Raw genomic sequence first — 24,674 nt, 5'->3', positions numbered from 1 at the left:
GATGGGCTGGAGGGATCTGGAGAAGGATCTGGATGGGCTGGAGGGATCTGGAGAGGCTGGAGGGATCTGGAGAAGGATCTGGACGGGCTGGAGGGATCTGGAGAAGGACCTGGACAGGCTGGAGGGATCTGGAGAGGGATCTGGATGGGCTGAAGGGATCTGGAGAAGGACCTGGACAGGCTGGAGGGATCTGGAGAAGGATCTGGACAGGGTTAGGGTTAGGCTTTTCCAACCCAATCCATTCTGTGATTCCTCCCCCTGGAAAAGTGGGAATGTGAGTGGTTTCCCATGCCCAGTGGCCTCACCTTTGGCACCTTCCACGTGGATGTTCTCGGAGTCCTCCAAGGATTCCCCTGGAAAAATCCTCCTCCTTTTGGTGGTGCCTGGGAAGGAAAAGGGAGAAAAGAGCAGGAATTCCTTGAGGTTGGATCAATGACCTTGGAAATCCCTTGGGATGGAGGCAAAGGAATGGCCTGAGCTGCTCCATGTCCCTCTTGGCTCCTTCCCCAAATCCCTGAGAATCCTCCAACTCTTTGGTCCCTTCCCACCAAAGAGCTGCAAAATTCCCAAAATTATGGGGAAAAAAGGGATTGGAGTGGGACAAAAGGAAGAGAAAATCCACATTCCCAAAGTGGAATTCTCCAAATTCCAGAAATCATCAGGAGTTGGACTTGGATGATCCCTGTGTGTCCCTAACTCAGGATATCCCAGAATTCCAGGAGTTGGGAATGGTCCAACTGGGGCTGTCCCTGCTGGGGTTGGATCCCAATCACGATGCCAAGGAAATCCCACATTCGCAAAGTGATCCCTCCAGGAATCATCAGGAGTTGGACTTGGATGATCCCTGTGTGTCCCTAACTCAGGATATCCCAGAATTCCAGGGGTTGGGAATGGTCCAACTGGGGCTGTCCCTGCTGGGGTCGGATCCCAATCACGATTCCACCCAAACCAACGCCCCCATCCCACATTCCCACCAGCCAATCCCGGGATTTCCCTCCACCCCATCCCGAATTCCCGGCCAGCCGGAGCCGTTAAAAACCACTTGGAGCAGCATCTTCCCTGAACATTCCAACCGGGAATTCCCACCATAAACCACCGGAGGGGACTTTGGGAACGCCGAAGTTTTTTACGGACGCTCCGAGAGCCGTAAAATCTTTACGGAAAGGGCCGTTTGGATCCCATAAAATCCTCTTTTCTCTCCCAAACAAGGCGGATTCCGGAGGTTGGGATGAACTCCCGGGAAGAGCAACATCTGTTCCCTCTGATGGGCTCCAGCCAATTAACTCAAATGGTTTTAATTAAATTAAAGCTCCGTCGGAGCGTGGAGACTCCGGAGGTTCCGGAGGCTCCGGAACAAGAGGGTGGAATAACCGGGAAGTGAAATATGGAGCGGTCCATTATCTGGGAATGGGCGTGGGAAGGAAAAGGGGGGTGGTTTTCCCACTTGGAATGTCACCAAAGAGACCTTTTCCCGGTTGGAATTCTTGGTTGGAAAGGGGTTTGACCTCCACATTCCGTGGGTTTTTTGGGGGGATGCTCAGAAAGATTCCAGAGGCCTCAAATCCCACCATTGGTGAGGTTGGAAAAGACCTTAAGTTGCCCCAAATTCCCAGGATTTTCCTGCAGGGTGGGATGAGGACAGTGAGTTCTGCTCCAGGCCTGGACATCATTCCCATCCCCATTCCCAGAATTCCAAGCCCAGATCCCACTAAGTCCAACCTTTGCCCCATCACCATTTCCCAATAAATGCCCCAAATTCCTAGGAATTTCCTGCAGGATGGGAAGGGACAGCAGGTTCTGCTCCATGCATGGACATCATTCCCATCCCCATTCCCAGAATTCCAAGCCCAGAATTCCCACTGAGACCCTGCAAGTCGAGTCCAACCTTTGCCCCATCACCATTTCCCAACAAATTGTCCCGAATTCCCAGGATCCCAAATTCCAGGTTGGGAGAACAACAGTGGATTCTGCTCCAGGCATGGACATCATTCCCATCCCTTTTCCAAAGGGACAGATCCCTAAAAATCCCACCCCAGCCACAGCTGCTTCCTGGAGTTCTCCAAGGACTCATCCTGACCATCCTCTCAGCTCCAAACTCAGCCTCAGAATCCCAGAATTCCAGAATATTCCCAGTTGGGAGCGACCCACTGAGTCCAACCTTTGTCCCATCACCATTTCCCAACAAATTATCCCCAAATTCCCAGGATTTTCCTGCAGGGTGGGAAGTGACAACAGCAGATTTTGCTCCATGCATGGACATCATTCCCATCCCCATTCCCAGAATTCCAAGCCCAGAATTCCCACTGAGACCCTGCAAGTCGAGTCCAACGTTTGTCCCATCACCATTTCCCAACAAACTGCCCCAAATTCCCAGGATTTTCCTGCCGGATGGGAAGGGACAGCAGGTTCTGCTCCATGCAGGGACATCATTCCCATCCCCATTCCCAGAATTCCAAGCCCAGAATTCCCACTGAGACCCTGCAAGTCGAGTCCAACGTTTGTCCCATCACCATTTCCCAACAAACTGCCCCAAATTCCCAGGATTTTCCTGCCGGATGGGAAGGGACAGCAGGTTCTGCTCCATGCAGGGACATCATTCCCATCCCCATTCCCAGAATTCCAAGCCCAGATTCCCTCCGGGTCCAACCTTTGCCCCATCACCATTTCCCAACAAATTGCCCCAAATTCCCAGAATCCCAAATTTTGGGCTTCTCTGGATGCTCCTGAGCTTCCAAACCCTTTGGACGAGCTTTGAGATGAGACCCAACATGGACAATCCCCCGGGATGACATTCCCATATCCAGGAATTCCTTTGGCAGGGAAATCTCTTCCTCATTGGAATATTTCACAGCCATCTGTGATTCCTGCCTTGTTTTCCTTCCCTATGGATCCTCCAGGATCTCCTTTCCCAATTCCAGGTGTTCTCCTGGGCCAAAGGAGCACGGAGGGATTTCCACTCTGATCCCAAACTCAATTCCCGACGGATTTCCCTCCAACATTCCCAACTCAACCATCTCCTCCTCCTCCCATCCCATTCCAAACTCCTGGAAATCCTCTTTTCCCTGGATTCAAGAAGGATCCAAGAGGACTTCCAAGATGTTGCCTTTGCTCTCCTGACTAAAATTTTCCAGGAATTCCCTTCCCATTCCAAGTCTCCACAGCCTTTTTATCCACGGATTCATCGCTCCGACTCCATCACGGCGATAAAATTCCCACTTTGGGAACAATTCCCTGGATTTGCCACCGGGATCAAAGGGGGATTGAACCACGACCAGGGAAAGGGAGGGAATGGGGAAGAAATCCCTGGAAAAAGAAGCCCAGAGGAGCTTTCCCAGCTGGAATGATCCAACAGCACCAGGACATTCCGGTGACTTTGGGAATATGTTGCTAATCCCGGGAATTCTCTTCCCGACGGTGTTAAGGCATCTCAGCCCTCCCTGGCTTGGAATGGTCGATCCAGGAATTGCCTGGAAGCTCCCTGGGAAAATCTCCAGCCTGGATTTTGGTGCTGGATTCATCCCTTTTCCCGGCAGGATCCTCTGGAGAAGGATGGGAAAGGAAAAGGGAAGTTTGGAAGAGCATCCCAACAAAAACTTCCCAATCTCGGCATCTCCATCCCTTCTGCTCCTGGGAAAACATCCCAAATCCCACCCTTTCCTGAGGATTTAGGGATTTTCCATGGAGGAGGAGCCAATGGAAATCTTGGAAAAGTGGCAAAATTCCACCAGGATCCATAAAGATGTTTCTTCCTGAAGTTCCAACAATTTTCTCCCCCTTTTTCCCAGTTTCCAGCTGGATCATTCCCTGAACTTTTCCCCAAACAAAAAGGAACGTGTCAGAATTCCAAAGAAATTTTGCTCATCCTAAAAGAGCCTTTCCCAAAAATTTTCCTGATTCCCAGAGCGGATAATCCCAAATTAAAGCAGCAATTCCTTCAAACTTCCAGCCTATGAATATTCCAGCCCAATTCCCACTGGAATGGGCTTATTCCAGAACTTCCAGGATGGTCCAAAGGTCATTCTGTGGCTCCAGGGGTTTATTCCATGGAAATTCCTTCCTATCAGGCACTTCCATCATGGGAATGGGATTGGATTGAATGGGAATGAAATTGGAAAGAATAGGAATGAGATTGGATTGATTGGGAATGAGATTGGATTGATGGGAATGAGATTGGATTGAATGGGAATGAGATTGGATTGACTGGGAATGAGATTGGATTGATGGGAATGAGACTGGATTGAATGGGAATGAGATTGGAATGATGGGAATGAGATTGGATTGAATGGGAATGAGATTGGAATGGGATTGGATTGAATGGGAATGAGATTGGATTGACTGGGAATGAGATTGGATTGAATGGGAAAGAGATTGGATTGAATGGGAATGAGATTGGAATGAGATTGGATTGAATGGGAATAAGATTGGAATGGGATTGGATTGAATGGGAATGAGATTGGAATGGGATTGGATTGAATGGGAATGAGATTGGATTGACTGGGAATGAGATTGGATTGAATGGGAATGAGACTGGATTGAATGGGAATGAGACTGGATTGAATGGGAATGAGACTGGATTGAATGGGAATGAGATTGGAATAATGGGAATGAGATTGGATTGATTGGGAATGAGATTGGAATGAGATTGGATTGAATGGGAATGAGATTGGATTGACTGGGAATGAGACTGGATTGACTGGGAATGAGATTGGATTGAATGGGAATGAGACTGGATTGACTGGGAATGAGACTGGATTGACTGGGAATGAGACTGGATTGATGGGAATGAGATTGGAATGGGATTGGATTGAATGGGAATGAGATTGGATTGAATGGGAATGAGATTGGATTGAATGGGAATGAGACTGGAATGGGATTGGATTGAATGGGAAGGAGATTTGATTCCTCATGGGATAATTTATGGGATAAAGAAGGAGCTGATGATGAAATATGGGACAAAATTCCTCCTATTTGGCTTTGGGAATAAACACAAGGATTTCTTCCCAGATTTTCATCCCAGTTTGGGCTCCCAGTATAAACTGGTGGCCCAACTAGGAACACCAATCCCAAAAAAACTCATGGAAAACCACCAGGAATAACCATCCGACCCGGAAAATCGGAATAAACTGTTGGCCCACAACACCAATCCCAAGAAAACTCATGGAAAACAGACTGGAATAACCATTCAACTTGGAAAATCGGAGCAAATTCCAAGGATTTGATTCCCACCTGGCTCATCCTCTGGCTCATCCTCATCTTTCTCCACTTTGCAGGCCTGGGATCCGGAATATTCCGGGGATCGGAGCGAGATGAAGGACGGAAGTTTCTGGAGGCAACTCGTGGGTTTGGGCTCTTCCTCCTCCTTCCAAACTTCCACATTGGAAGGTCCAGGAATTTCCCCATCGTCATCCTGGAGCTGAGTTGGATCATTCCTGCAGGAGGGAGATGGGATAAATAATATGGAAAACCAAAACGATCCCACTTGGCAACGTTGGGAATGTCATCCCAAGGATCTCCCAGGCAGAGCTCGGATTTCCTTGTGGATTCAGGAAGAGCTTTTCCCTCCCTGGCTGATTCCTGAGGGTTTTCCAGCTCCTCAGATCCTCCTGGAAGTGCTGGGAGTTCCTTCAGGATGGATGGAGCAGGGATAGCTTGGAGATATCCCACTGGATTTGGCTCATTCCCAACCCCACTGACATTCCAGCTCCTTCCACATTCCCAACATTCCAATAAAAAGGAATCAAAAACCCTCTGGAGCAACTTTCAAGTTCTCCGAGCCTGGCAGGAGGAAAACCAGGAGCTTCCCAACCACCCAGCCCTGAGCTCATCCCTCCTTCCCAAAAACCAGCAGGGAGTTATTTCCCACCCCATTCCCGCTGGGAATGTGAGCCGGGGATCATTCCAAGGCTTTTCTGTCCCCAGGGATAAGTTGGGAGGAGCTGCTGAGCCCTCACCCCCCTCTGCTGCCTCACAAGGAAGAGCCAGGCCTGGGAAAAAGCCTGGATCAGGTTGGCCCAATTCCCAAATCCCTCTTTTTCCATCCCACCTTCATTCCCATCCCAGAGATTTGAGTCCAGGTTTTCTGCCCTCCCACACGGAGCAGAACTTGGAGATTTTTTTTGCTTTTAAAGCCAAATTCCTGATTGGGTTTAAACTGAATTCCAGTTTCAACATCCAGGTTGGGTTTAAACGGGATGGAGGAAGTGTTGGAATTCCATTGGGATGCGGGAATTGTCGGAATTCCATTGGAATATCCTGAAGAAAGGGGGATGTCCCAAGTCCAAGGAAATCCAGGAGGATCAGAGCCTTGGAGACACCTGGAGGTGCTTTCAACTGAATTCCATTGGGATGTAGGAAGTGTGGGAATTCCATTGGAATGTCCTGAAGAAAGGGGGATGTGCCAAACCCAAGGAAATCCACGGGATGAGGATCAATGTCCATCCCAGCACCCAAACCCACCAGGAAGAGCTCAGGGATCTTCCAAGGATCGAACCCAAGCCTTGGAGACACCTGGAGGTGCTTTAAACGGAATTCCATTGGTATGTAGGAAGTGTTGGAATTCCATTGGGATGTAGGAATTGTCTGAATTCCATTGGAATGTCCTGCAGAAAGGGGGATGTCCCAAGTCCAAGGAAATCCATGGGATGAGGATCAGAACGTCCATCCCAGCACCCAAACCCACCAGGAAGAGCTCAGGGATCTTCCAAGGATCCCACCCAAGCCTTGGAGACACCTGGGGATGCTTTAAACTGAATTCCATTGGGATGTAGGAGGTGTTGGAATTCCACTGGGATGTAGGAAGTGTCTGAATTCCATTGGAATGCAGGAAGTGCCTGAATTCCATTGGGATGTCCTGCAGAAAGAGCTCAGGGGATGTCCCAATTCCAAGGAAATCCAGGAGGATCAGAGTGTCCATCCCAGCACCCAAACCCACCAGGAAGAGCTCAGGGACCTTCCAAGGGTCCAACCCAAGCCTTGGAGACACCTGGAGCTGCCAAAGTCCTGGATTTTAGGCACATTCCCAAGGGATAATCCTCCTTTTCCTCTCCACCAGCTCTGCCTGAGGACCTTTCCCTCCAACATGGACAATCCCAACCCAACGCTGGCTCCATCAGGAATGACCCCCAATAAACCAGCACATTGATGGACACACACTTGGAATAGTCTGGAAGGAAACTCTTCCAGAGCTTCTCCAGCTCCTTCCTACCTTTCTGACTCCTCCCTGATCCTTCTCCACTTGGCCAGAGGGTGGGTGGATTCTCCATCCTCTCCAACCTCCTTCGGGTGACGCCTTTTCTGGGGGTGAAGGAGTTTGCACCGGAGTCCCTTGGGACAAACCCCATTCCTGGCAAAGTCGGGACAAACCAGGGTGTGTTTCTTCTTGCACTGCCAGGGAAGGAGAGAAAGGAAGTCAGGAAAAGTGGGAATGTCCTTGGGAATGCTCCTTGAGGTGGCACCAACACTTTGGTGGAAGGAGAAAAGGGGGTGTTGGTGTTTCCTTCTCTGTATCAACATCCATCATCTTCCAACAGTCCTGGCTCTCTGGGGAGGTCCCAGGTGGTTGGAGTTTGGCCAATGTCACCCCAATCCACAGAAAGGGCTGCAAGCAGGACCCTGGCAACTCCAGGCCTGTCAGCCTGACCTCCGTGCCTGGCAGGGTTATGGAGCAGATCATCCTGAGTGCAATCACACAGCACCTTCAGGGTGGACAAGGGATTAGACCCAGCCATGGTGGGTTTAGGAGGGGCAGGTCCTGTCTGACCAACCTGATCTCTTTCTATGATCAGGTGACCCACCTGGTGGATGAGGGGAAGGCTGTGGATGTGTCTATCTGGACTTCAGCAAGGCCTTTGCCACTGTCTCCCATAATATACTCCTGGAAAAGCTGGTAGCCCATGGCTTGGACAAGTGTACCCTCTGCTGGATCAGGAGCTGGCTGGAGGGTCGGGCCCAGAGAGTGCTGGTGAACGGAGCTGCATCCAGCTGGGGGCCGGTCACCAGTGGTGTCCCCAGGGGTCTGTGTTGGGTCCAGTCCTGTTTAACATCTTTATTGATGATTTAGATGAGGGGATTGAGTCCATCAGTAGCCAATTTGCTGATGACACCAAGTTGGGAGGGAGTGTCGACCTGCTGGAGGGCAGGAGGGCTCTGCAGAGGGATCTGGACAGGCTGGAGAGATGGGCTGATTCCAATGGGATGAAGTTCAACAAGGCCAAGTGCAGGTCCTGCCCTTTGGCCATCCCAACCCCCTGCAGCGCTCCAGGCTGGGCACAGAGTGGCTGGAGAGCAGCCAGGCAGGAAGGGACCTGGGGGGACTGAGGGACAGGAAGCTCAACAGGAGCCACCAGTGTGCCCAGGTGGCCAAGAAGGCCAATGGGATCCTGGCCTGGATCCAAACTAGCGTGGCCAGCAGGCCCAGGGCAGTGACCCTTCCCCTGGACTCTGCCTTGGGGAGGCCACACCTTGAGTGTTGTGTTCAGTTCTGGGCCCCTCAGTTGAGGAAAGATCTTGAGGGGCTGGAGCGGGGCCAGAGAAGAGCAACGAGGCTGGAGAAGGGACTGGAGCACAAGTGCTGTGGGGAGAGGCTGAGGGAGCTGGGGGTGTTTAGCCTGGAGAAGAGGAGGCTCAGAGGTGACCTCAGCACTGTCTGGAACTGCCTGAAGGGAAGTTGTGGCCAGCTGGGGGTTGGTCTCTTCTCCCAGGCACTCAGCAATAGGACAAGGGGGCACGATGGGCTCAAGCTCTGCCAGGGGAAATTGGAGAGCAGAAGGAAATTCTTTGCAGAGAGAGTGCTCAGGGATTGGAATGGGCTGCCCAGAGAGGGGGTGGATTCCCCATCCCTGGAGGTTTTTCAGCTGAGCTTGGCCGTGGCACTGAGTGCCATGATCTGGTAAAGGGACTGGAGTTGGACCAAGGGTTGGACTTGATGATCTCGGAGGTCTTTTCCAACCCAATCCATTCTGTGATTCTGGGATTCTATTCTATGATCCTGTTCCGTTCCAAAATAAGATTTTCCTCCACAATTTTCCAAGGAGTTGATTTTATGGATCCAAACAGACTTAATGTCAATGATTTACCCCCAAAATGATCATCCCAAAAGGGGTTAATTGGGTTGGAGAAGTTGGGCTTGGAGAGGACACAGGACTTTGTGTCCCAAACATTCCTGGGATTTGGGGAGGAAAACCAGGAATAAAGTTCTTGCTCTTTCAGGAATAAAGTTCTTTTGGGAATAAAGTTCTTTCAGGGCTTATTTTGCAATTCCTGCCTGGACTTGAGGAAGATGGATGAGAACAGGAACTCAACCTGCTCTCCCATCCAAGGAAATTTAGTGTGGCCTTGGAATGGGGCTGGAAAAACGATGGGATTGGGATGTTCATTTTTTCCCCTTTTCACCTATTTTTCCCTTTCCCCCCCCTTTTTATCCTTTTTTTTCCCATCTTCCCCCTTTCCCCCCTCCCTTTCCCCTTTTCCCCTTTTTCCCCCTTTTCCCTTTTTTTCCCTTCCCCCCTTTTTTCTCTTCCCCCCCTTTTTCTCCCCATTTTTTCCCTTTTTCCCCTATTTTTTCCCCCTTTTTTCATCCTTCCCCTGTTTTTATCCTTAATTTTTCCATTCCTCCCCCTTCCCCCCTTTTTTCCTCCCCTTTTCCCCCCCTTTTTTTCTTTCCCCTTTTTTTTCCCCTTTTTCCCTCCCCCCCCTTTTTTCCCCTTTTTCTCCCCATTTTTTCCCTTTTTCCCCCCTTCCCTCCTCTTTTTCCCCCCCTTTCTCCCCCTTTTTTATCCTTTATTTTTCCATTCCCCCCTTCCCTCCCCCTTTTTCCTCCCCTTTTGTCCCCCTTTTCCTTTTTCCTCTATTTCCCCCCTTCCTCCCTTCCCCCCCTTTTTTCCCCTTTTCCCCTTTTCTTCCCTTTCCCTTTTTTCCCTTTTTCCTCCTCCCCTTTCTTCCCTTTTTCTCCCCATTTTTCCCTTTTTCCCCTATTTGTTCCCCTTTTTCCCCCCTTGCCCCCCCTTTTTATCCTTTATTTTTCCATTCCTCCCCTTCCCCTCCCCTTTTTTCCTCCCATTTCCCCCATTTTTTCCCTTTTCCCCCCTTTTCCCCCCCCTTTTATTTCCATTTCCTCTGCTGTTTTCTCCCTTCCCCCCCCTTTTTTCCTTCCCCCCTTTTATTCCCTTTTCCCCTTTTTTCCCTTTCCCCCCTTTCTGTCCCTTTTTCTCCCCATTTTTTCCCTTTTCCCCTATTTGTTCCCCTTTTTTGCTCCTTTTCTCCTCTTTTTCCCCCCTTTTTTATCCTTTTTTTTACATTTCCCCCCATTTTCCCTCCCCCTTTTTTCCTTTTCCCTCCCCCTTTTTTCCTCCCCTTTTTCCCCCTTTTCCCCCCATTTCTCCCCCTCCTTCCAAACCACCCCCTTTTCCCCCCCCATTCCCAACACCCTTTTCCCATCCCACCCTATCCAGGCCTCCCTTTGGCCCCCCTGGCTCCCCCATTCCTCACCTTTTCTCCCCTGGGACAATATCCCTTCAGGAATTCCGGACACACCTCGGCCTTCCTGGACACGTAGACGTGGCTGAAGGGGCAGGAGGGGTTGCTGCAGATCCCCCTCAGGAAGTAGGAACACACCGGCATCTGGAATGGGAGCGGAATTCCAGCACAACTCCAGCACAATTCCAACCTCAACCCAGATCTGGGATCATCCCAACCCCTCCCGCCCTTGGACATTCGTTGATCCCAGAGGGATTTTTGGCTCTTGGATTTTTAGGTCTTTGATTTATTTGGATTGGTTTGGATCAGAATCCTTTGGGATGCTGGAAAAGTGGGAAGGGAAAGGTTTGGGAAGGTTTGGGAAGGAGAAAGGTTTGGGAAGGTTTGGGAAGGGAAGGTTTGGGAAGGGAAGGTTTGGGAAGGGAAGGTTTGGGAAGGGAAGGTTTGGGAAGGGAAGGTTTGAGAAGGGAAGGTTTGGGAAGGGAAGGTTTGGGAAGGTTTGGGAAGGGAAGGTTTGGGAAGGGAAGGTTTGGGAAGGGAAGGTTTGGGAAGGTTTGGGAAGGGAAGGTTTGGGAAGGGAAGGTTTGGGAAGGGAAGGTTTGGGAAGGGAAGGTTTGGGAAGGTTTGGGAAGGTTTGGGAAGGGAAGGTTTGGGAAGGGAAGGTTTGGGAAGGGAAGGTTTGGGAAGGGAAGGTTTGGGAAGGGAAGGTTTGGGAAGGGAAGGTTTGGGAAGGTTTGGGAAGGTTTGGGAAGGGAAGGTTTGGGAAGGTTTTGGAAGGTTTGGGAAGGTTTGGGAAGGGAAGGTTTGGGAAGGGAAGGTTTGGGAAGGGAAGGTTTGGGAAGGGAAGGTTTGGGAAGGGAAGGTTTGGGAAGGGAAGGTTTGGGAAGGGAAGGGAAGGGAAGGGAAGGGAAGGGAAGGGAAGGGAAGGGAAGGGAAGGGAAGGGAAGGGAAGGGAAGGGAAGGGAAGGGAAGGGAAGGGAAGGGAAGGGAAGGGAAGGGAAGGGAAGGGAAGGGAAGGGAAGGGAAGGGAAGGGAAGGGAAGGGAAGGGAAGGGAAGGGAAGGTTTGGGAAGGGAAGGTTTGGGAAGGGAAGGGAAGGGAAGGTTTGGGAAGGGAAGGGAAGGGAAGGGAAGGGAAGGGAAGGTTTGGGAAGGGAAGGTTTGGGAAGGGAAGGGAAGGGAAGGTTTGGGAAGGGAAGGTTTGGGAAGGGAAGGGAAGGGAAGCTTTGGGAAGGGAAGGTTTGGGAAGGTTTGGGAAGGGAAGGGAAGGTTTGGGAAGGGAAGGTTTGGGAAGGGAAGGGAAGGTTTGGGAAGGGAAGGGAAGGTTTGGGAAGGTTTGGGAAGGGAAGGTTTGGGAAGGTTTGGGAAGGTTTGGGAAGGGAAGGTTTGGGAAGGGAAGGTTTGGGAAGGGAAGGTTTGGGAAGGGAAGGTTTGGGAAGGGAAGGGAAGGGAAGGGAAGGTTAGGGAAGGGAAGGGAAGGGAAGGGAAGGGAAGGGAAGGGAAGGGAAGGGAAGGGAAGGGAAGGGAAGGGAAGGGAAGGGAAGGGAAGGGAAGGTTTGGGAAGGGAAGGTTTGGGAAGGGAAGGTTTGGGAAGGGAAGGGAAGGGAAGGTTTGGGAAGGGAAGGTTTGGGAAGGTTTGGGAAGGTTTGGGAAGGTTTGGGAAGGTTTGGGAAGGGAAGGGAAGGGAAGGGAAGGGAAGGGAAGGGAAGGGAAGGGAAGGGAAGGGAAGGGAAGGGAAGGGAAGGGAAGGGAAGGGAAGGGAAGGGAAGGGAAGGGAAGGGAAGGGAAGGGAAGGGAAGGGAAGGGAAGGGAAGGGAAGGGAAGGGAAGGGAAGGTTTGGGAAGGGAAGGGAAGGGAAGGGAAGGGAAGGTTTGGGAAGGTTTGGGAAGGGAAGGGAAGGTTTGGGAAGGGAAGGTTTGGGAAGGGAAGGTTTGGGAAGGGAAGGTTTGGGAAGGGAAGGTTTGGGAAGGGAAGGGAAGGTTTGGGAAGGTTTGGGAAGGGAAGGTTTGGGAAGGTTTGGGAAGGGAAGGGAAGGGAAGGGAAGGGAAGGGAAGGGAAGGGAAGGGAAGGGAAGGGAAGGGAAGGGAAGGGAAGGGAAGGGAAGGGAAGGGAAGGGAAGGGAAGGGAAGGGAAGGGAAGGGAAGGGAAGGGAAGGGAAGGTTTGGGAAGGGAAGGGAAGGTTTGGGAAGGGAAGGGAAGGTTTGGGAAGGGAAGGGAAGGGAAGGTTTGGGAAGGGAAGGGAAGGTTTGAGAAGGGAAGGGAAGGGAAGGTTTGAGAAGGGAAGGTTTGAGAAGGGAAGGTTTGGGAAGGGAAGGTTTGGGAAGGGAAGGTTTGGGAAGGGAAGGTTTGGGAAGGTTTGGGAAGGGAAGGTTTGGGAAGGGAAGGTTTGGGAAGGGAAGGTTTGGGAAGGGAAGGTTTGGGAAGGGAAGGGAAGGTTTGGGAAGGGAAGGTTTGGGAAGGGAAGGTTTGGGAAGGGAAGGTTTGGGAAGGGAAGGGAAGGTTTGGGAAGGTTTGGGAAGGTTTGGGAAGGGAAGGTTTGGGAAGGTTTGGGAAGGTTTGGGAAGGTTTGGGAAGGTTTGGGAAGGGAAGGTTTGGGAAGGGAAGGTTTGGGAAGGTTTGGGAAGGTTTGGGAAGGTTTGGGAAGGTTTGGGAAGGGAAGGTTTGGGAAGGTTTGGGAAGGTTTGGGAAGGTTTGGGAAGGTTTGGGAAGGGAAGGTTTGGGAAGGTTTGGGAAGGTTTGGGAAGGTTTGGGAAGGTTTGGGAAGGTTTGGGAAGGGAAGGTTTGGGAAGGGAAGGGAAGGTTTGGGAAGGGAAGGGAAGGGAAGGGAAGGGAAGGGAAGGGAAGGGAAGGGAAGGGAAGGGAAGGGAAGGGAAGGGAAGGGAAGGGAAGGGAAGGGAAGGGAAGGGAAGGGAAGGGAAGGGAAGGGAAGGGAAGGGAAGGGAAGGGAAGGGAAGGGAAGGGAAGGGAAGGGAAGGGAAGGGAAGGGAAGGGAAGGGAAGGGAAGGGAAGGGAAGGGAAGGGAAGGGAAGGGAAGGTTTGGGAAGGGAAGGGAAGGTTTGGGAAGGTTTGGGAAGGGAAGAGAAGGTTTGGGAAGGGAAGGTTTGGGAAGGGAAGGGAAGGTTTGGGAAGGGAAGGGAAGGTTTGGGAAGGGAAGGTTTGGGAAGGGAAGGTTTGGGAAGGGAAGGGAAGGGAAGGGAAGGTTTGGGAAGGGAAGGTTTGGGAAGGGAAGGGAAGGTTTGGGAAGGGAAGGTTTGGGAAGGGAAGGTTTGGGAAGGGAAGGTTTGGGAAGGGAAGGTTTGGGAAGGTTTGGGAAGGAAGGTTTGGGAAGGGAAGGTTTGGGAAGGTTTGGGAAGGGAAGGTTTGGGAAGGGAAGGTTTGGGAAGGGAAGGTTTGGGAAGGGAAGGTTTGGGAAGGGAAGGTTTGGGAAGGTTTGGGAAGGGAAGGTTTGGGAAGGGAAGGGAAGGGAAGGTTTGGGAAGGTTTGGGAAGGTTTGGGAAGGTTTGGGAAGGTTTGGGAAGGGAAGGGAAGGGAAGGGAAGGGAAGGGAAGGGAAGGGAAGGGAAGGGAAGGGAAGGGAAGGGAAGGGAAGGGAAGGGAAGGGAAGGGAAGGGAAGGGAAGGGAAGGGAAGGGAAGGGAAGGGAAGGGAAGGGAAGGGAAGGGAAGGTTTGGAAACAAAATCCCTTATCCCTAAAGGGCCCTGGGGGGTTTATATGGAATTCTGAGAGGCAGGAAAACCAAAGGAGTGCTGGAAAGCCCAGGAATTTCCTCGGAATTGCCTTTGAAGCGCCGACACTCCGGAGGGGCTGGAAACGATTCCCTTAATGTGGCTTTTGATGGAGAGCCCTAATTAGCTCTAATAAAAAGGGCTAATGAAGCCCCTCCAGCCCCTCCCCATTCCCATTATCCAGAGGAAACAGTTCCCTGTTTTCCATTAACCTCATTCCCACCCCGGCACAGCAACAGCAGCTCATTCCGACGCTCCAGAGTTTAATGAGCCTGGAATGCCCCGGGAGAATTCCCAAATTGCTCCCAAAGCCTCGGGAAGGTCCATTAGGGAGGAAAATGCTGAGTCTTCCACAAATTCCTCCAGGGGGAAAAGCTCTTGGAGCAGCTCCCAAAGATCTCTTCGGCCCCAGATCCTGGGGAGGAACCGGCGGCTCAAATTCCATGGGAGGAATTCCCAGGGCTGGAGGAAAATTCCCAACCTGCCCATTCCTGCCTGGCCCACATTCCATTCCCTCTTTTCCACATTCCATTCCCTCTTTTCCACATCCCATTCCCTCTTTTCCACATCCCATTCCCTCTCTCCACATTCCATTCCCTCTTTTCCACATTCCATTCCCTCTTTTCCACATTCCATTCCCTTTTCCACATTCCATTCCCTCTTTTCCACATTCCATTCCCTCTTTTCCACATTCCATTCCCTCTTTTCCACATTCCATTCCCTCTTTTCCACATTCCATTCCCTCTTTTCCACATTCCATTCCCTCTTTTCCACATTCCATTCCCTCCTTTCCACATTCCATTCCCTTTTCCACATTCCATTCCGTCTGGGACAGAATTCCCAGAAAAGCTGTGCCTGTTCCATCCCTGGGATTCTCCAAGTGCAGGTTGGATCCACCTGGGACAGTGGAATCTCTTTGGAGTTGGAATTATTGTCTTTAAGATCCCACCCAACCCAATCCATAGTTCTGGAATGATCCAGGAGCCTGAAAACATTTTGGGAAGCAAATCCCAACCTCCAAGGAGGCAGAAAATTCCCACAAATCCTCTTGGGAAGTCACACCCACCTTGTCCTTGGACACTTTGTGGGAGAAGGGGCAGGTCCCGTCCGTCTTCTTGCAGGTGCCGCGGAGAAACCTGGAATGAGGAAAAGCACATGGAGAGTTTGGAGCACCAGGTGGGGCTGGGATGGAATTCCCAAAGAAGTTGGAGCTGGGCTGGAATTCCCAGAGAAGCTGTGGCTGCTCCATCCCTGGGAGTCTCCAAGGGCAAGTTGGAACACCCTGGGATAGTGGGAGCTGTCCCTGCCCATGGAATGGAGTTGGAATTCCATGATCATTCATTTCCCTCCCAACCCAAACCATTCCATGATTCCATGAGCCAAAGGAACCCTCCTGGAACCCTCCTGGCTGAGGACACTCCTCATGCATCTCCACCTTGCTGGGATTTTGGGAACAACCCCAGCAAAAGCTCTCCTTGGGATGGGATATTGGGAAGGAATTCCTGGCTGGGAGGGCGGGGAAGGACTGGGCTGGAATTCCCAAACAAGCTGTGGCTGTTCCATCCCTGGGAGTGTCCAAGGCCAGGCTGGAACACCCTGGGATAGCGGGAGGTTGGAAGGACATTGGAACTGGATGATCTTGAAGGTCCCTCCCAACCCAAACCATTCCATGACTCTCCCATTTTAGGCACCTCCCCAGGTCACAGGGATCCTCCCACACCCATTCCCAGCCTTTTTCCCTCTGGAATGCCCTCAGGATGCCACACCCACCTGGTGCACACGGCCACCTTCTCGGGGTCGTGGATGAAGGGGCAGCTCTCGCCGCGGTTGCACCTCCCGAAGCGATTGTAGTACATGCAGAACTCCTTCCTCTTCCTCCTCTGCCGGGCCTGGCGGATGATGGCCAAGCTCCTCTGCACGGCACGGCTGGGGGGACATGGGGGGACACGGGGGACAGCTGTGTCAGCCAGGCCTCCATTCAGCAGGATGTGACACAGATCAGAGGGGACAAGCACAGAATCACAGAATCACAGAATGGATTGGGGTGGAAAAGCCCTCCCAGATCATCAAGTCCAACCCTTGGTCCAACTCCAGTCCCTTTACCAGATCATGGCACTCAGTGCCACGGCCAAGCTCACCTTAAAAACCTCCAGGGATGGGGAATCCACCCCCTCTCTGGGCAGCCCATTCCAATGCCTGAGCACTCTCTCTGCAAAGAATTTCTTCCTGATCTCCAACTTCAATTTCCCCTGGCAGAGCTTCAGCTGTGCCCTCTTGTCTGGAAGAAGAGACCAACCCCCACCTGGGTACAACCTCCTGTCAGGGAGTTGTGGGGAGTGCTGAGGTCCCCCCTGAGCTTCCTCTTCTCCAGCCTGAACACCCCCAGCTCCCTCAGCCTCTCCCCACAGGGCCTGTGCTCAAGGTCAGATGAGACTGGATGTGGCGCTGAGTGCCATGGGCTGGTGACCACAGTGGGGTTGGACCAAGGGTTGGACTTGATGATCTCAAGAGGTCTTTTCCAACCCAATTCATTCTATGATTCTGTGATCATTAAAACCTCCAGGGATGGGGAATCCACCCCCTCTCTGGGCAGCCCATTCCAATCCCTGAGCACTCTCGCTGCAAAGAATTTCTCTCTGATCTCCAGCTTCAATTTCCCCTGGCAGAGCTTGAGCCCATCGTGCCCCCTTGTCCTATTGCTGAGTGCCTGGGAGAAGAGACCAACCCCCACCTGGCCACAACTTCCCTTCAGGCAGTTCCAGACAGTGCTGAGGTCACCTCTGAGCCTCCTCTTCTCCAGGCTGAACACCCCCAGCTCCCTCAGCCTCTCCCCACAGCACTTGTGCTCTAATGGCTGGGAAAGAAGCCTGGGAGAGGAGCTGGGAGAACTCCCCTCCAGGGAGTCCTTGGCACCTCCACACCCACCTGAGGGCTCAGCTCTGCTCATGGGCCAGCAACGATTCCAAAATCCCCCCTGACTCCCAGAGTCAGATCCCCCAGTGTGGAACTCCCTGCCCTGGGGGAGGCACTGGGGGCTCCCACCTGGACCTGAGGGGATGGAATTTTGGGGTTTGGAGACCTCTGGGACCACTGGTTGGATCCAGAGGAGGAGCAGACCCTGGACAGGAGGAGCCCACCACTCTGGCCCAGACTGTGCCAGCATCTGCACCAACAGGTTTGTCCCTTTCTTTCCCTTTGGACTCGGGGCAACCACGTGGGGCTCAGCACAGGGGCCACCAAACCCCTCTGTGTTTGTGCCCCAGGGGGCTGGTTTGTACCTCTGGGTTTTGTGGGTTAAACCCAATTTCTCTTTGTGCCACTGCATTTATTGTAATATTGTTATTAAATTGTCACTCTGACTTATAATCTCTCCTTTTGGGTTTTTTTCCCCCAAACTCTTCGGGTTTTTTTCCCCAAAACTCTCCCTTTGTTTCTTTTTCACCCCAAAACCCTTTTGGTTTTTTTTCCCAAAAAATTCTCCCTTTTGTTTTTCTTTCCCCCCCCAAATTCTCCCTTTTTGGTTTTTCCCCCAAAACTCTCCCTTTTTTTCCCCGTAACTCTCCCCCTGCCCTTTTTTTTCCAAAACTATTTTTGTTTTTTCCCCCCAAAACTCTTTTTGGTTTTTTCCCCAAAACTTTTTCAGTTTTTTTTTTCCCCCCAAATTCTTTCGAGTTTTTGCCCCAAACTCTCCCTTTTGGTTTTTTTCCCAAAACTCTCCATCTGGGGAGGGGTTCCCCCAAAATTTTCCCTTTTGGGGTTTTTCCCCAGTTCTTCCTTTTGTTTTGTTTTTTTCCCCAAAAATTTTGGTTTTTTCCCCCAAAACTTTTGGTTTTTCCCCCCCCACGCTTTTGTTTTTTTCCCCACAAACTCTTTGGGTTTTTTTCCCCAAAACTCTTCCTTTTATTTTTTTTTCCCAAAACTCTTTTGGGTTTTTTCCCCCAAAACTATTTTGGTTTTTTTTTCCCCCAAAACTCTCCCTTTTTGTTTTTTTTCCCTAAAACTCTTTTGGTTTTTTTCTAAAAAATTTCCCTTTTCACTTTTCCCCCCAAAACTCTTTTGGATTTTTTTCCCCAAAACTCCCCATTTTGGGTTTTTTTCCCAAAACCCTTTTGGGTTTTTTTTTCCAAAAAATTCTCCCTTTTGTTTTTTTTTCCTCAAATTCTCCCTTTTTGGTTTTTCCCACCAAAACTCTTATGGGTTTTTTTCCCCAAAACTCTCCGTTTTTTGGGGGTTTCTGTCCCCAAAATTTTCCCTTTTTGGTATTTTTTTTCCTCCCAATTCTTCCTTTTGTTTTTTTCCCAAAAGTCTTTTGGGTTTTTTTTTCCCCAAAACTCTTTTGAGTTTTTTCCCCCAAAACTCTTTGGGGTTTTTTCCCCCAAAACTCTCAGTTTTTTGGGGTTTTTTTCCCCCAAATTTTCCCTTTTTGGGTTTTTTTCCCAATTTTTCCTTTTATTTTTTTCCCCAAAACTCTTTTGAGTTTTTTCCCCCAAAACTCTTTGGGGTTTTTTCCCCAAAACTCTCCATTTTTTGGGGTTTTTTTCCCCCAAATTTTCCCTTTTTGTCTTTTTTTCCCCCAATTTTTCCTTTTATTTTTTTCCCCAAAACTCTTTTGAGTTTTTTCCCCCAAAACTATTTTGGTCTTTTTTTTCCCCAAAACTCTTTGGGTTTTTTCCCCCAAACTCTCCATTTTTTGGGGTTTTTTTCCCCCAAATTTTCCCTTTTTGTCTTTTTTTCCCCCAATTTTTCCTTTTATTTTTTTCCCCAAAACTCTTTTGAGTTTTTTCCCCCAAAACTATTTTGGTCTTTTTTTTCCCCAAACTCTCCCTTTTGTTTTTTTTTCCCCCAAAACTCTTTTGGTTTTTTTCCCCCCAAAACTCTTTGGGTTTTTTCCCCCAAACTCTCCATTTTTGGGGGGTTTTTTCCCCCAAATTTTCCCTTTTTGGTTTTTTTTTTCCCCAAAATTTTCCTTTTCTGTTTTTTCCCCCCCAATTCTTCCCTTTATTTTTTCCCCCCAAAACTCTTTGGGTTTTTTTCCCCAAACTCTCCATTCTTGGGGGCTTTTTCCCCCAAATTTTCCCTTTTTGGGTTTTTCCCCCAAAATTTTCCTTTTTTGGTTTTTTTTTCCCCCAAATTTTCCCTTTTTGGTTTTTTTTCCCCCCAAATTTTCCCTTTTTGGTTTTTTTTCCCCCAAATTTTCCCTTTTTGGTTTTTTTTCCCCCCAAATTTTCCCTTTTTGGTTTTTTTTCCCCAAACTCTCCCTTTTGTTTTTTTTCTCCTAAACTCTTTTTTTTTCCACAAAAACTCTTTTTTTTTTCCCAAAACTCTCCTTTTTTTTTTCTTTTTTCCCCCAAAACCCTTTTGTTTTTTTTCCCCAAACTCTTTGGCTTTTTTTCCCCAAAACTTGACTTTGTTTCTCCTTCTGGTTTCTCCTTAAACCAACACCAAGAAAAAAAGCCATTAAATAACTTTTCCCAGCTTTCCCAACCAGAATTCCACGGATTTCTGCTGAGTTCCAACCCCCTGGAAGTGGGAGCTGAGACAAAACAGCACCAGGATAATAATCCTGGAGGTCCCAGGATATTCCTGAGTGCAAATCCAGAGGGAGATTCCCGGGAATACCGACCTGGCGATGGATCGGGATGTGGAGGATCTGCCGAGTCCGGAGGGAGAGACCCCCGGGCTGGGGGTGGAGTGAAACCTCAGAGCTGGGAAGAGAGGGAAAAACAGGGATCAGAGCTGGGAATGGGGACATTCCACAGGAATTCCGGTCCAGAGAAATGATTGGAGAGATGGAACCCCCTCCCTGCTGGGAGGAAAGCTGGGAATGTCCAGCTGGAGAAGGGAAACTCCAGGGAGAACTTGGAGCCACTTCCATATCCCAAAGGGGCTCCAGGAGAGCTGGAGAAGGACTGGGAACAAGGGATGGAGGGACAGGACACAGGGAATGTGTTGGGGGGATATTGGGAAGGAATTCCTGGCTGGGATGGAATTCCCACTTGGCTGGAGGCCCCTGGGATGGTGGGAGGTGTCAGGAATGGAATTCCAGGATCTTTCAGGTCCCTTCCCACCCAAACCATTGCAGAGGAGGCCACGGAGATGCTCCAAGGGCTGGAGCTGCTCTGGAGCCAGGCTGGGAATGCTGGGAATGTCCAGAAGGATCCAGGGAGAGCTGAGAGCCCCTTCCAGTGTCCAGAGGGGCTCCAGGAGAGCTGGAGAGGGACTTGGGACAAGGGATGGAGGGACAGGACACAGGGAATGTGTCAGGGGGGATATTGGGAAGGAATTCCTGGCTGGGATGGAATTCCCAGAGAAGCTGTGGCTGTTCCAGCCCTGGGAGTGTCCAAGGAACACCCCAGGATGGTGGGAGGTGTCAGGAATGGAATTTCAGGATCCTTCAGGTCCCTTCCCACCCAAACCATCCTGAGATTCCATGACCTGGAGCTCTCCTGGCTGAGGACACTCCTTATGGACCCATTGCCGGGATTTTGGGAACAACCTTGGAAAAAGAGCTCCTTGGAATCTCCAAACTCCACAGGGATCTTTCCCCACAGCTCCCAGATATCCCAAAAAATCTTCTCCCAGCACTTCCCACCAAAATTATCCAGGAAATCCCAGGAGAGCCCAACGCTGGCTCCGCTTTGGATCAGGGAATCATGGAATTGTTGGGATTGGATCAGAGAATCATGGAATGGTTGGGGTTGGATCAGGGAATCAGGGAATGGTTGGGGTTGGATCAGGGAATGGTTGGGGCTGGATCAGGGAATCATGGAATGGTTGGGGTTGGATCAGGGAATGGTTGGGGTTGGATCAGGGAATCATGGAATGGTTGGGGTTGGATCAGGGAATGGTTGGGGTTGGATCAGGGAATGGTTGGGGTTGGATCAGGGAATCATGGAATGGTTGGGGTTGGATCAGGGAATCATGGAATGGTTGGGGTTGGATCAGGGAATTCTGGATTCATGGAAAGGGAGGTTGATATTCCAGACCTTCCAGGGGCCTAAAGTTGGATTTTTGGAGCGATTCCCATCTTGGAATTCCCAATTCCAGCCACTCCCAAGAGATTTGAACTAATAAATCCAGGAATAATAAATCCATGGATAATAAATCCACAAATAAATCCATGATTTTTCCCAGGAGCGGAGAGTTCATTTGTGGAATTGGGATGGAAATTGGGACTCCAAAAAAACCGTGGGAATGTGGGATAAGGGTTGAATTCCAACATCAGGAGCTGAATGAACCTGGAATGAACCTCCAGGGAATTGACTTTGGGATCTGGTTTGATCCCAACATAACCTGGAGAACATCCCAGATCCAAACCTATCCCGTTTTTTTTCTTCCTTTCCAAGTGGGAAGAACAGGAAAATAATTGACCCATCCTTGACATTCCAAATGATTGAAACAAGAGCCAAATTCCAAGGAAAACCAGGGAAAGGAGGGATAAAAAGGCAGGAAAACAAGAGAAGTTGTGGGAAGAGCTCCAAGAAGTGGCTTTTCCAACCAGTGACATCCAAGTGGGATGTTTGAATCCCTCCAGGGGGATTGTCCCTCCCCCTTTTCCAAGGATTCAGTGGCTTGGAAGAGCAGAATCCAGGAGGAATCCCGAGGTTGTCTCAGTTTTCCCGGTTTTCTTGTCCCCAATCTCCAGGTGGGAGACTCCGAAGGGAGCAAGAGCTGTCAAGTTCATTAACTGCATGATTAAAGCCATGATTAATTAGGGGGGGGCTCCAACCCAACTCCTGCTGGTTTTATTCCCAGTTCCTCTGGAATAATTGGAATTTTTTTCCCACAGTTTTTCATGGAAAAGGCACAACTTGGAGGCTCCACGACCACAAATGGTGTTTGAGGGTCAGATGTTGCACCTTCCCCCAACATCCATTGGTTAATCCAGACCTTTTCCTATCCCTAATCCCAAAATACAATTCCAAGCGTATATTTGGGATCCCCTCAACCTCCAGATCCATTTCCTGGGGGTTTTTTTATCCATAATCCCTTTGGAAACTCAAGGAATTCAAGGAATTCCAAATCTTTCTCCTCCAGGTTGAGATCGACCACAGGAACATCCCTTGGTCTATCCCAACATTCCCACATGGAGGAATTCCAAATCTTTCTCCTCCAGGTTGAGATCGACCACAGGAACATCCCTTGGTCTATCCCAACATTCCCACATGGAGGAATTCCAAATCTTTCTCCTCCAGGTTGAGATCGACCACAGGAACATCCCTTGGTCTATCCCAACATTCCCATATGGATTTTGGGATGCTTCCCATCCAGTCCAACCCTCCTCTCAGCCCCTTCCAATCCCACAAAGCCCAAAAAGAACACCTGAAATATTCCAGAGGGAGGGAAAGAATCAGGATGGAAAACTGGGATAGGAAAAAAAAAGGGAGAAGAGGCAAAAATTGGGATGTGTTGGATCCAAGGGATGGGAAAGAGGAGGAGAAGATCTTTGGGACAATGAGGGCCAAGAGTGTTGGGGTCCATCAGGTTCAGGTGTCCCAAATCCAGGAGAATTTATGGAAATATTCCAGAGGGAGGGAAAGAATCAGGATGGAAAACTGGGATAGGAAAAAAGGGGTAAAAGGCAAAAACTGGGATGTGTTGGATCCAAGGGATGGGAGAGAGGATGAGAAGATCTTTGGGACAATGAGGGCCAAGAGTGTTGGGGTCCATCACCTTCCACCACCCCAAGTTTGGAGCTGCCGGAGGTGATTTATGGCACTCACCGGGAAGTAGCTCCGGAAAAGGTGCCGGGAAAAGGTGGGATGAGCTCCCAAAATCCCACATTATGGGAATGTTCCCAAAGTCAGGCAGCCAGGAGAGTTTTAATTCTTCTTATTAATGAAGGAACATCAATTAATGAGCTCTGGGTTTGCTGTCGTGTCAGCAGATGGTGGGATGGAGCAGGATGTGATCCCAGAAATTCCAGGGAATGTGGGAATGAGGTGAAAGGAAGAATCTCAAAGCCAAGGGAATGGGATTGGAGGGCCAAAAGACTGTGCTGAAGAGGGATAAGGGATTGGGCAATCCCAGAACAACGGGATTAACAGGAAAAGGATCAAGGGATTGAGGAATTCCAAAATCTGGGATTGGGATTGAAAGGGCCAAGGGATTCCATGATCCCAAAGAGAAGGGACTGGGATTGAGGGGGCCAAAGGATTGAGCTCCAAAGGGCCAAGGGACTGAGGAATCCCAGAATCATGGGATTAATTGGAAAGGGATCAAGGGATTGAGTAATCCCAAAGCCTGGGATTGGGATTGAAGGGGCCAAGGGATCCCATAATCCCAAAGAGAAGGGATTGCAATTGAAAGGGCCAAAGGATTGAGCTCCAAAGGGTCAAGGAATTGAGGAATCCCAAAATCATGGGATTAACTGCACAGGGATCAAGGGATTGAGCAATCCCAAATCCATGGGATTAATTGTACAGGGATCAAGGGATTGAGCAATCCCAAATCCATGGGATTAACTGTACAGGGATCAAGGGATTGAGCAATCTCAAAGCCTGGGATTGGGATTGAAGGGGCCAAGGGATTCCATGATCTCAAAGAGAAGGCACTGACATTGAGGGAACTTTGGGATTGAGCTCCAAAGGGATTGAGAGATTCCAGTCCCAGGGATTGCACTGGAAGGGGCCAAGGGATTGAGCTCAAGAAGGGGAAGGGATTGGATGATCCAAAAATGTTGGGATTGAGATTGAAAGGACCAAAGGATTGAGCAATCCCAAAGCCAATGGATTGAGAGGGAAGGGGCCAAGGGATTCCACGATCCCAAAGAGAAGGGACTGGGATTGAGGGGCCACAGGATTGAGCTCCAAAGGACCAAGGGATTGAGGAATCCCAAAGAAAATGGATTGGGCTTCAAAGGGATAAGGGATTGAGGAATTCCAAAGCCAAGGAATTGCCATTGATGGGGCCAAGGGATTGAATTCAAGATTTGGCCTTGTTGAACTTCATCCCATTGGAATCAGCCCATCTCTCCAGTCTATCTAGATCCCTCTGCAGAGCCCTCCTGCCCTCCAGCCTGTCCAGATCCTTCTCCAGATCCCTCCAGCCTGACCAGATCCCTCCAGCCTGTCCAAATCCTTCTGCAGATCCCTCCAGCCCATCCAGATCCTTCTCCAAATCTCTCCAGTCTATCCAGATCCCTCTGCAGAGCCCTCCTGCCTTCCAGCCTGTCCAAATCCTTCTCCAGATCCCTCCAGCCTGTCCAGATCCTTCTCCAGATCCCTCCAGCCTGTCCAGATCCTTCTCCAGATCCCTCCAGTCTGACCAGATCCTTCTCCAGATCCCTCCAACCTGTCCAGATCCTTCTCCAGACCCCTCCAGCCCATCCAGACCCTTCTCCAGGTCTCTCCAGCCTGTCCAGATCCTTCTCCAGACTCCTCCATCCTGTCCAGACCCTTCTCCAGATCCCTCCAGTCTACCCAGATCCCTCTCCAGGTCCCTCCTGCCCTCCAGCAGGTCGACACTCCGTCCCAACTT

At 50.3% G+C, this 24,674-nt stretch overlaps 1 protein-coding gene across 2 annotated transcripts in view; it reads right to left on the bottom strand.

Moving 5' to 3' along the window:
- Positions 1-24,674, bottom strand: part of ZC3H3 (zinc finger CCCH-type containing 3) — a 59,030-nt gene that overhangs the window by 561 nt on the left and 33,795 nt on the right. For both annotated transcript variants that reach the window (XM_071553739.1, XM_071553740.1), the window contains exons 6-12: positions 19,819-19,900; positions 15,966-16,121; positions 15,262-15,331; positions 10,486-10,617; positions 7,205-7,383; positions 5,227-5,429; positions 306-383 (exon numbers count right to left, since the gene is read on the bottom strand). In XM_071553739.1, the coding sequence (XP_071409840.1) occupies positions 306-383; positions 5,227-5,429; positions 7,205-7,383; positions 10,486-10,617; positions 15,262-15,331; positions 15,966-16,121; positions 19,819-19,900 (900 nt within the window). The remainder of the gene's footprint in view (positions 1-305; positions 384-5,226; positions 5,430-7,204; positions 7,384-10,485; positions 10,618-15,261; positions 15,332-15,965; positions 16,122-19,818; positions 19,901-24,674) is intronic.

The sequence above is a fragment of the Pithys albifrons genome, chromosome 4 (genome assembly GCF_047495875.1).
Source record: "Pithys albifrons albifrons isolate INPA30051 chromosome 4, PitAlb_v1, whole genome shotgun sequence".
In the NCBI taxonomy this organism is placed as follows: domain Eukaryota; kingdom Metazoa; phylum Chordata; class Aves; order Passeriformes; family Thamnophilidae; genus Pithys; species Pithys albifrons.
This window is presented reverse-complemented; position numbering and strand designations above follow the sequence as displayed.